The 12,522-nt window shown below is 35.1% G+C and overlaps 1 protein-coding gene across 1 annotated transcript; it reads right to left on the reverse strand.

The window, feature by feature from the left end:
- On the reverse strand, nucleotides 591-10,568 carry LOC109848998 (zinc finger protein-like 1 homolog). Its single transcript, XM_020418759.1, has 10 exons — nucleotides 10,395-10,568; nucleotides 10,154-10,234; nucleotides 7,820-7,934; nucleotides 7,622-7,716; nucleotides 6,010-6,081; nucleotides 5,080-5,388; nucleotides 4,838-4,946; nucleotides 2,286-2,472; nucleotides 1,108-1,192; nucleotides 591-1,019 (listed from the first exon to the last, which is right to left on the reverse strand). The coding sequence occupies exons 1-9, from the start codon at nucleotides 10,416-10,418 to the stop codon at nucleotides 1,111-1,113; spliced, it is 1,074 nt and encodes a 357-aa protein (XP_020274348.1). The 5' UTR covers nucleotides 10,419-10,568; the 3' UTR covers nucleotides 591-1,019; nucleotides 1,108-1,110.

Here is a 12,522-nt window from a genome sequence, read left to right on the forward strand (position 1 = left end):
AACTCAAATATTAAAAGAATAACTAGCTCAACCAAAAAAATATATCATGGGTCGGGGTGGGTCGGTCCGAGGCAGGTCGGGCATGGGTTGGACCTATTTTTCTGATCCCAGGTCTAGGACTGGACCCAACCCGGCCCGTGATCCGGATATATCATAGGCTGGGCCGGGCCGAGCCAGATCGTGACCCATGGCAGGCTGCGCTGGGTCAGCCCGTGGGTCGACCTGGCCCACGCCCAACCCTAATTATGATCCTAAAAGAGAACATCTCTCAGCGTCAACCTATGTTCATGTAACCATTTTCTTGTATCCTGCTCTTTCTCAGACTGCATTTTTCCTAGAAAATGAAAATACACGCATGCTGTCACTCGGCCGTTTACCGTTATAAAATTTTTGAAATTATGATGAAATTAGAGAACTATAATTTTGCAATCTAACATGAAGCTTTAAATTCAGTCATGAAGATCAATTTTTGTTACCAAACTGAGCACCGTCAAAGTTCAGGGGTATATAGCTCTAATCGCATAATATGAAGCATGTATAACCAGTACAACACGTTTTCATGCATACTTAGTAACAGCTACATCTTATAGTAATCAAGCAAAACATAACTTCAGAATATAAATCTCTTAATTGTCCTCAGTAAGAAATCTAGATGCATCTCGCATCAGCAGAACGAAACAATGTACACGGCTTCTGTTTGAAGAAGTATTTTAAGTGAATAGCACCAAACTTTACATCTCTAACACAGCAATCCTTATGGAAGAAAAAAATAAAAATAAAAAATCAACCACCTCGAAGCACTCTGTAATCCCTGTATTGATTCCAAAAGAATTTTAATGACTCGATTTTTTAACACAAGAGGGCCATGTGTATAGCAATGCATTCCGTGAGAAGATCACCGTTGAAACAAACGTTATTCTCAGTGCTTCTTGGATGAAACATAAGGTAAGAGCAACCTTTCTAGCTACAATTTGATGGTTTGAGCTTTCCGAACAAAGCACAAATTAATAGTCACCTGCCTGAAATAAATTAAGCATACAAATGATGTATAAAGTACAAACAACATCATATGAAGGTCAGATTAATGAAAAGGAATCGACAGCTTACTCATTAAGGCTCATCTTGTGCTGCGTCATCACCAAGAGTTTGGGCCAATCGGTAATACAGTATGCCCATTGTTGCCAAACATGCCCTGCGCATAAACACAGCTCACCAGAATAAGCTTTTCATTATACACCCTCTATTTTAAACTAAATGATATCATCAAGCATATAAACATTTGAAATATAGACAGTCTCATAGTAAAAGTGGCTATATTATATAAATATATACAGGTCCAGGAAGAAATATTGATATGAAAACGTGGACAGAGATATAGAGATATGAAAGGTAGACAGGATTCAAACGAAAAAATAAAAATAAAAAAATAAAAACTAGACACATTAACACAAAAATAGATTTATTATCGAATAGAGGGGGTGGGAGAGGTATATATATATATATATATATATAATATCTAATATATAAATTATATATAATATAAAATATACATCATATTATAGAGTAGAACTTGTGTCAACTTAGGTGGATAGTGAATAGTGTGTCCACCAAACTTTATATCCACTCATTTAACATATAAAAAGTCACTTCATATCATGCAAGGATCCCTAGGAAACATCTAAGGGTTAAAAAGTTTAGTGGATGTCCACTTAAGTGGACACAAGTTTTGCTCTCTCTATATATATATATATAAATCACATGATTGAGCTACATTGTGGATGATCCGCTCTGTTGAACTTGATCTACATATTCTAAAACCCCAACACACCAAGTTTGGGGTGAACCCGTCGTCGTTTGACCCTCCGTCGAACCATGAGAAAAGTTCTATTCATTCGAAACCGTTAAAATTAATACGAGTGGATGAATGGTCAAACTACGACGGGTTCACCCCAAATTTGGTGTGTTGGGGTTTTAGAATATGTAGATCAAGTTCAACGGTATTTAAAAGGAGTAATAATTTTTTTTAAAAGGTAGGATTTTTTTTCATGTTTAACTAGTAAATTTTGGTGTTTGGGGGGTTCACATGTTTGAAATTTTCTCTAGATTTTATTAAACCCGATTTCAAAATAACTCACTGCAGGTTATATCAAATTTCTGGCCGATCTATGTGATCAAAGAAGGACAAACCAATTGCATGAAGCAAAATTAAGTTAATATGCATATTTATACCTTTCAATATACTGATCAGATAAAGTTGGAAAAAAGATGAAAGCTAGAGAAAATACATGATTGCCATGGCAAATAAGATTTTTCTGATGTCCATCCTGGATGATCTTTGGTGCCGTAAGCGCCCTTCTGGAACATCATCTGGGTTACTTCTGTCTTTGCGTGGAGGCGCTGTCACAGGTAGAGTTGGAAGTGCACTGGACCAGAATGGAAGCAGGAACCTAAAGAACTTATGCCGGAAAGAACCTGCATTTAAAGTTTTTAATTATTCATTAGTATTTGAAGTTCTATGGTGAACCATGCAAATTGAGGATATGGCATCAAGCATCTTATAACAAAACAGTTAACAAGCAGGATTCCGGGAAAATTTCACTCATGTTTAGCATGACATGCAAACATTTCATAAACCAATCATCATTATAGCAGTACGAGAAAAACACAAGGCCGCATTAACTATTAGGTTCTAGGCAGATCAAACAGTCCAAGAACATGACCTGCAGACAGGGCAGCATTTGTACAAGAATACAGTAAAACGTTATGGCTATGGAAATACTGAAACCGAATCAATGAGAAAATCACTCTTTGATAGTCCGTTGTGACTATTGTGAAGTTTCCTCTGATCCACGTGTATTGTTCATTCCTCCCCTCAATCAGTACACGGTAGCTACAAATGCTTTTCGAAGCTTAGTCCAGTTTGGTTATGAAGCAATAGTAATATCAGCAACTTGTCAGAGACTTAGCTGGCACTCTTCCACATGAAAAATATTTTCCTCAATTGAAATAGGTAAATGATATGAACATAAGATATATCAAATTCTGGTGTAGACGTAATTTTGTTGGATGAAAACTGAAAAATGATAATTTGGAATTGGCTCTCAGATTTGAACCTGATCACAGTATAGAAAAATATAGCAAGATGCAGATTTGAAAATTGTGGAGGAAGTGTTCTGCAGTTTCGGTTTAGTCAAGCCTAACCAATCACAATTTTAAACACCACCGACCTAGAAGGAGTGAAATGTTGATGACAATAAGCCCTAACTTCAAGGGAAACTGCACTTAATGAAAACCTAAGAAATTGTTTCTCAGTATCAATGCAGTACTTATAACAAATCAGTAGTATCCCTCCAGACCAGGGGGGTGCATACTGCATATTGACACGTTCGAATATAACTTACACCAACCTAATCCAAAATATAGGCTGTTCGGAAAGCTTTGAAAACCTGCTCCAATATGAAAGGACGGATTTTGTTTTATTGTTTCCAGACCCGCCCAAACCCATTTTGTAAAACCCAAGATGTAACTGAAAATGAACCCTGCCAAAATCCCGATAACGTAAATGTCTATATACATATATCATGTGTAAGCTGTGCATATATAATACAAATATCATGTCAGACGTATAAGTATACATATGTTGGTATATGTGCTTAAACAGAGCATGTTATTTTCCATTAGAAGATCTACGGTATTGTACCTATTTAAATTGTGTACATATTTCTACTTAACAAATCATTGGCTAAACCAACTTGACCTCTCCACTCGCCCAGATCCAACAAACTGGACCTGAACATAAATGCCCAAAACACATTGGGTGGATCTTAGTCCTCTCAAAAGTATGCTCAAAATTTCAGATTTGAGTATGGCATGTCACCAACACCAGCCTGACCCAATTCATGCGCACCCCTACTCCACATAACAATAGATTCCTCACCTTGAAACACCACATGAAAATAACGTTGCTCAGGTGCTCTTCTTGGGTGGAATAATAAAAAAGAAGAAGAGACAAGGAAATTCTTGTTACTCTTGAGTTCCATGGTAACGAGGTACAGGAAAAATTCTTGGTGAATATCCCATATAGGAGAACTAGAGAGGAGGCAGTATAGTTTCAATTGAAGGCTGAAAGAAATCAAAGGAAAGAGGAGACAGGAAAGAACTGTTGCTTCCCTTTAAGATAAGAGAGAAGCTGTAAAGCTTCTTTAGTTACATATCCGCTGGAATCCAACTATTTCCATTTCAAATTATTGGGTTTATGTGTTTGCTTGTGAAGTTACAGAAGCCCACGTCTTATAAATCGGATTGGAAATTGCCAGGTTTTCTTTGAAACCAATCATCACCGACATAAACTCAACTCACTTTGGATTTTGGATTTCTATTTCAACTTGTTCCTGAATGTGTTAATGGAAGACACAGAGGATTGGGAAGAAAAGGTCTACCCACCTGACTGAGTAGCTTCTCCAATTTACCAACCTCAAGCACAAAAGTTAATACTTTTTTTTTAAGAAAACCCAAGCATCACAACAATGTAATTCAAACTGATCTATTAGACATGAAGTTGGATCTACTATTATACCTCAAAGCAAGTTTAAGCACTCGCTAAAGGAAAGATATCTGCAATAAAACTTCACTATAACAAGCCATCTCCAAGGGAGATTTGAAGCCATATACTAAGCTCAGTATTGATGAAATAAGGATGATCACAAGTCTAACAAACAGACACCTGGTTGGTGTTTATTCTTCAGAACATGACAGGAAACCAAACTTCTGCTCGTTGCACTCTCTTGACAAAAATGAACAGACATAAAGAAGACATGATCAAACTCTTCTGATTTACCTCTTCTGGTATATTTTTTACTTGTTACATCTTCATCATCTGCATAATATGACGTTTCGTAATATTGCCTGTCCACATGGTGTGGCCCCTTTCTTGCAGTGGCACCAGGCTGTAAGACATTAGGCCACTAAATGTCAAGAATGCGTATTAAATATGCAAATAGTAGATAAACATATATCACATATAACTGAATCAGATATAGATGTTAAAAGATAATAATTAACTGCTGCGATATTACTTACACCAGCAAGGCTCTCGCTTTTCTTGAATTTTGGATCTTGATCTGCTACAAATTGGTTCTCTAAAGGACTGGGACCATCAATTTCAACTATCTCTGATTCTGAATTTTTAGAAGACCCCGTAGCAGAAGATGGTAAAGTTGGATATCTATTAATATCCACTGAAATGGAACCATATTTCTCTCCATCTTCGACACCAACACCAGATACGTGGGCAAGCGGATCTGAAGCAAAAGCTGGAGGAGAAGCAAGGGACTGTACTGTTGGTAACGAAACCAAATGATTTCCAAAAATATTTTTCTCCAAGCCACTCTGAGATCCATCAACACAATACCATAAGCAAGATATTAAAGGAACACTATGAATAAACTGTACTAGCATAACAACTAATAACACTAATCAAAACTAATGCTAGATGAGCCAATGTGATTTCAAAAAAGAGTTCATCCCATTCTGCCAAGGAAATGGGAGTTCACTTTTCTCGTTCTCCCAAAAAAACCGCGCACTATCTTGACCTATTTCCCAGCTACTATCTGTAGTTTCCTCTGAAAGTGTATACCCACAATCAATCACTTTGTTAATATATGTCAGTTACAGTAATCTGTAGGATCATCAAATGCCAAAATCAAGATGATACTTGAAAATAGCAAACTTCCTGAGTTTTACCATCAAAGAAGGAACCTTCCCTCTCATCTTCCAACTAAGAAACTGGTGTCCCAAAGGCTGTGGCAATGTCTGGATGGAACAGACATGCTCTGATGTTGAACCTTAGTGGTTGGTGGTACATTAACTCATGTGTTTACCAGACAATTAGACAAGGATGCATATACTGCAATGAGCTAAACATCCTCGACTAGTTAAATAATAAGTCAATAAGCATTCAAACTTGTTACACGCACAACCATATCTAAGAACATTTAAATGGCATCTTACCTGGATTATTGCTTCTTTCAACTTCGAATGAAGGCGAGATCCCGTATCTCTAATGCTTTTTGGGGGCCATATCTGCACACAAATAAAGCACTTTTCTATAATACGAAAAAAGTTGCATGCACAACCATCATTTAATTTGTCATGGGAAATATAGGTTAGAAATTTGCAAGGCTACAAATTTCTAAGAAAATTATTACTGGGGAGCTCCACTGATCTATTGTAACTATCAGCACAAATCCAAGATGATTGGTAACGCTAGCAAAGTCTTCCTACTAAAATTAAGATGGTATGATATCCAATTTCACATTTTTGAGATTCTAAGCTTATGAGTGCTTTAAAAAGCATAGCAGATCCAATATCTCACAAAATTAAGATTACATAACAATTTACATGTTTTTTCAGCATATCTCATTATCACACACAAACACATGGATGCGCGGTCACGTGCACACACAGAGGGCAGGAAGAAGGGAGGGTCAGTTGGACTAATCTCAGAAATTCCTGCATCACAGACACCTTAAGTAACTCGTGTTAGGGCTAGGGTTGCCTAATAATTACTGAACAGACTAATTTCTAAACGATCCAAAAATATCCATAACAATTTCCACACTGAAACGTAAATGTACAAAACATAGATCAATATGGAGATCTCTATCTACTTATAAAGTGACCATAATTCATTATACTACTGTCATTCATGTTGCAATCACTAACTAATAGGCTAGAGACCTTGAAATTGTGTAATTTCTTATACATTTACCCTTGAGGAAATGGAGATCCACGTGAACAATTTATGTCTATGGATGGATTGTTGTGCAGGTACATTGATCCATGCATGCCTATGTGGAACCCCATGCTAGTAGAGTTGTCTCTCATCACCAAAGCACCTCACACGGTTTTACCTCATCTTATTTCTCACCATGCTGCTTCTACTTTACATGAATAAACACATTCACAGTTCTGTCTTCCATGGAGGACTGCTCATCTTTCTTATACACCACCAATTTTGAAAGAATTGTCTTCTGAACATGACATTTCAGTGCTCAACATTTTAACTCACCAGGTATCAGCAGCACAATGTATGTACATATATTTACCTTCAAAAAATTATGAAAATCCTATGGTTGACCAGAGAGTGATTTTAGGAAAGAAATGCTCTGGTTTTGAAAAGATAGAGATAAAAGGTGACAGTAAAATTCTTCTGCTTAAAGCAAAGGTAAAATGAGCTCAGTGAAGAACAATACATGGTAGCTATCCTGGAACATATAAGATGGCAAACAAAAATGCTTGCAACCAAAAAGATAAAATGAGGTCCTGTTTGAATTAGTGACAGCTGGTAATAATTTAAACTCTGGAAACAGCCTCTTCGCATACGGAGGTAAGGCTGCGTACATCTGAGCCTCCCCATAGCCCACAATGGTGGGAGCCTCGTGCACTGGGCTACCCTACCCTGGTAATAATTTAAAATAATACATGAAACTTGCATATCCCCCCAAAAAACACAGATATCTAGGCATTATGTTTAACTGCAGTCTGCAAAAAATCATCACAGCCCTGGATACTGCAATAAAGTAGACGAGATAACATCATGAAAATTTCTTATGAGTCTTACAGGAGAAGAACATGCAGGGCACACATATCCTGCTGGCACTGTTTGAGGAGGAAAACTTTGAATATGTGACACCAGGCAACTAGTGTGCATAACATCTGAAACAATCGAATATACAACAACATGATGCAAAATAATTCAAGATAATCTTTCTGTCAATTATAGGTTAGAATCTAAGGAAGAAAATACAATATAACATACGCAAGCAACCCAGTCGAGTAGTTTCTGCTCCAGCTTCAATCACAACATGACATAGGGAACAGTCAGGAGGCCAGTCATACTCTCCATTGACTACCCAATCAGAGTAATTTTTTACCTAAAATAGAGAAATAAGTGGGATTAAAAGAGGAACTGCAAATAGAGATGATGAGTATGCTACTACATTAATGGCCTGCATGGAAATGTAAGGACAAAGTATTTCCTATAGTTTGGCATGTAACATTTTACATCCCATTTCGATGACATCAGACTGAAACTCTCATAATTTGCCGGTATTTTATGTTTTATATTGGGCTCACTCTAATATGAGGTATCTTTGTATCTCACCTGAAAAAAACAAAGTGGATGGTTAATACATATCGATATCGGTTTATACAACTTGATTCATTGTCTATCTTGCAAGACAATCATACATGTCAAGTCTAAATATATGTTTGAGTAGAATACTACTGTAACCAAAAGATTTTGATATTGTGTTTTGTTTGCTACTAATTTTTCATTAAACAAATTGTTAGGTTCTCTTATTTCTTTTGAAACCACGCCATTTAGTACTAGAGCTTTGGCTCGCCGTGGCCCATGGGATATGACATTATCTTCCTTCTCTTTGTTTTTTAACATCCCTTTAAACTTTCAACCAGAAAGCAAAGATGTTACATCATCATGTCTCTAATTTCATGGAGTCGTGTTGTTTGAAGCCCATATTTTAGCAAGAAAGATCATGGCTCAGGGATATGTTGCTAATGCTGCATGGTTGACGTTTTCAATGAAGATTTGAAAGATTTGTTGATCAAACTCATTGGTCGAGAGCAATTTTCTCAATTTTGGTTTTATTTTTCTTTCGTGTGTGTGTGTGTGTGTGTGTGTGTGTGTGTGTGTGTGTGTGTTTGTATGTGTGTGTAGAAGAGGCTGGGGGTAAAGGGGGTGTTGTTTATACTGAATTTGTCATGTTTTTTGTTTCAGTTTGTACTACTGTTGTTTCACACTTAGTTGGTTCATTAATTAAGACTAATTTGATATTTAAATTAATGCCTAGGAGTTGAGGATGTCTGCACTAATTCTGATAAAATTTAGGGACCACAAGAGGTTTAGTGCTTTGTTATAAGGTCAGTTTTGAGAGGATGGGTATAGTTTCTTGGGTTAGCAGGTGAGAGAGCACCCCAAAAAGATAATTAGGTAAGTTAGATAATTAAAAAAAGGACCTACAGAGATTGCAGGGAGATTGGTTAAATTACTAACCTGATAAGGTTCCTAATCAAGCTAGCATTCCAGAACCCTAACTTAAATTAAATTTTTGATAACACAGTTAATTTGTAATTTAGTTGATTACACACTTTCTAAAGGGACAAATAAGTTTGTCTAAATCAGGATTAATACAAAGAATGACAACAATAAAATGTTTATCCCAAATCTTTTAGCCAGCTACATAATCAATTTCCATCCACGCTCAATGAGGAGTCAATCTATTTTGTTAAATTGGAAAACCTAATAAAAGTTGCTACTTGCTACTGGTCTATTTGGTTATGTACTTAAATGAGTCTATCTACGAATATCTCTGTGGTCTCTACTTTACGTACTAAATGCAAATGATCACACTTGGAGAAAGAGAATTTTTCAAAGATGTGAAAATTTTAAAGAGAAGTGTGCCTCCATCAAGTTATTATTTTTCCCCTAGCTTTCCCATCCCTATCACTGTTTTGATCAAAATTCTACCAAACTTATCCATAATTCCAACTCTAAAAAATCAATCACATCTCTGGGTTCAAAACTCAAATGCTATCAACCATCATTTGTAGTTGACGCATAATTTATTTTTAAGTTGGTTTCCAAATTGCTTGTTCACGAAACAATTTTATTTCACAAAACCCCAACTCCACTCCCCCAATGAGGAAAATTATGTTCTTCATCCTCCCACACAACCGATGCTATTTTGTAAATATCAAAATAATGTACATAATTAATTTTCAGGCCTCTTCAGAAAAATTGTGCCAAAAATAAAAACTTTAGAAAATTGCCCACGATTCTAAGAGGACATAAATCAAATTCCATAATTCAGTTAACGTCCCACTCAAATATCCAGAGTCTAAGTTAAAAAAGTGCGCTCCTCAACTTGAAATCACAATAACAAGAAATTTACCCCAAATTAAAGATCAAAACAATGCATTGTCGCGCTAAAACTTGCAACTACGCATTGTAAATTAAAAAAAAACCTCCAAAGCATTTACGATCTGACGATTTCAACAAAGATGCAAAGAAATAACAAACGATTACAACGCTTCAAGTAAAAAAAAAATCTTAAATAAAATCAATTAGAATTACCACACAAATCTGGTGCTCAGGAAGACAGATGCATTCTCCGCAAACTGGAACCTTGTGCACGAAACAATAAATCCTGGTCGCCTGAAATCAAAATAATAATAATAATAATAATAATAATAAACAAAATATTACATCAATTCGAATTCTCATCACAGATCCGAAGATTTTAGGATAAGTAGCCCTACAAAAGATATGAATCTAATTTCGGGAATAAAAATGCAATCTCGTAGAAATCGATCACCTTCCGACATTTGCAGACGACCATCGGAGCTAACACGAGATTTTGATACAGTAATAGGGTTCGAAATTAGAGGGGTTTAAAATATTCGAGACCGAAATCCTGCGAAAATAAAGCGAGATCTGAGGTCCGGGGGATACTCAAAAACTGAGGGGCTTAACTGGTGTGAGACGGTGGGGTCCACATACATGGCACCGAAAAGTTTTCTCGTTTCGGCACTTATATACTATATACTGTGATTTTTTTTTCGAAAACATATTAGAAATTGTTAAAATTAGCTTGTTAGTATACTCAATGACGCAAACGTGAAAATTTCCACACGAACGTTGATGATACTTACATATTTAATTAATAATAAATAATAATTAATTAATATCTATTAAGTTTGTCATTAAACCTTTCAAATTCCTTTTTAAACTTGTCTTAATTCTACTTTAAATATAGTTGAGATGTGTTTCATGATAATTTTAATGAATATTAATAGTTAAAAACGTATAAAATTAACATGTTAGTATCATATGGGAACATCTATGTGAAAATTTTCATGTTTGCATGATTGATAGTACCAACATGCCAATTTTAAAAATAACTTATGATATTTATTTGCCACGGAAAACAACTCATGATTTAATAAGAAAACTTTATGGTATGTAAGTGCTATTTAGCCATGAAATATTTACGACATAGTGATTTAGTTGGGTAATTTTACAACTAAAATAATCCTCTACTACTAACATTATTACTATTCTTGGAGAATTCGGAAAACATGTCCAGATTTACTAAACACAGTTATTTTTTCAATGTCACACATACACAAAATCCTAGCATGACAAATGCCCGATTATTCTTCGTTTCGATCAATCAATAGATCAGGTTACTTTGTTGAATTTCAATGAGTCATTAAAAGGGGATGCTCGGTGTGCTGTAAAAATAAATTACAACAAATGTTGCATGTAATATTTGCTGCAGAAAATCAACTCCTAGTTCACCGTTTGAATGCTTGCAATTTATATATTCTAAGAAATACGTTTCCAATGCAAATTCAGTGTTTGGTTTAAAATAAGCAGTGCGAAAACTACATAATTTTACCATATGAGGAAACTACGGTGGATGTTATTTACTATTTGAATTTAAAAAGATCTTTTATGAGGTGAAATTTATATTTATTTTTTAGCTTCCTTTTTTTAATGCTGCAGCTTTTTCTCCTACCAAAGCAGTTGTAGCATTTGTTGCAAGTTTTTTTTTCTACAAAATACAAGTTAATTTATCTTTTCTAATTATAAAATTATAAACCAAACAATGTATTTACAAATCAAATTGCTCTATTTACACAGTCAACCCTATTTTAATCCCACCAAAGAACCCCTAAATGTGCAACCTGGAACTAAATTTGTGTGGTAGAACAGATTATAGCAGAATACAAACCGTTGTTTTGTTGATTTTTCTTTTCTAATCCAAAGCCTGATTTGTTTGATTAGCATTTGTTGCAAGTTTTTTTTTTCTACAAAATACAAGTTAATTTATCTTTTCTAATTATAAAATTATAAACCAAACAATGTATTTACAAATCAAATTGCTCTATTTACACAGTCAACCCTATTTCAATCCCACCAAAGAACCCCTAAATGTGCAACCTGGAACTAAATTTGTGTGGTAGAACAGATTATAGCAGAATACAAACCGTTGTTTTGTTGATTTTTCTTTTCTAATCCAAAGCCTGATTTGTTTGATTAGCATTTGTTGCAAGTTTTTTTTTCTACAAAATACAAGTTAATTTATCTTTTCTAATTATAAAATTATAAACCAAACAATGTATTTACAAATCAAATTGCTCTATTTACACAGTCAACCCTATTTCAATCCCACCAAAGAACCCCTAAATGTGCAACCTGGAACTAAATTTGTGTGGTAGAACAGATTATAGCAGAATACAAACCGTTGTTTTGTTGATTTTTCTTTTCTAATCCAAAGCCTGATTTGTTTGATTAGCATTTGTTGCAAGTTTTTTTTTCTACAAAATACAAGTTAATTTATCTTTTCTAATTATAAAATTATAAACCAAACAATGTATTTACAAATCAAATTGCTCTATTTACACAGTCAACCCTATTTCAATCCCACCAAAGAACCC

The sequence above is a fragment of the Asparagus officinalis genome, chromosome 7, assembly GCF_001876935.1.
Source record: "Asparagus officinalis chromosome 7, Aspof.V1, whole genome shotgun sequence".
Classification (NCBI taxonomy): Eukaryota; Viridiplantae; Streptophyta; class Magnoliopsida; order Asparagales; family Asparagaceae; genus Asparagus; species Asparagus officinalis.

Excerpts from the sequence above, each read along its gene's own strand:
- LOC109848998 (XM_020418759.1), bottom strand. The coding sequence starts at position 10,418 with ATGGTCGTCTGCAAATGTCGGAAG. Across the intron at positions 10,235-10,394 it reads TCGTCTGCAAATGTCGGAAG|GCGACCAGGATTTATTGTTT; the intron begins GTGATCGATTTC and ends TTTTGATTTCAG. Across the intron at positions 2,473-4,837 it reads TAAAAAATATACCAGAAGAG|GTTCTTTCCGGCATAAGTTC; the intron begins GTAAATCAGAAG and ends CTTTAAATGCAG.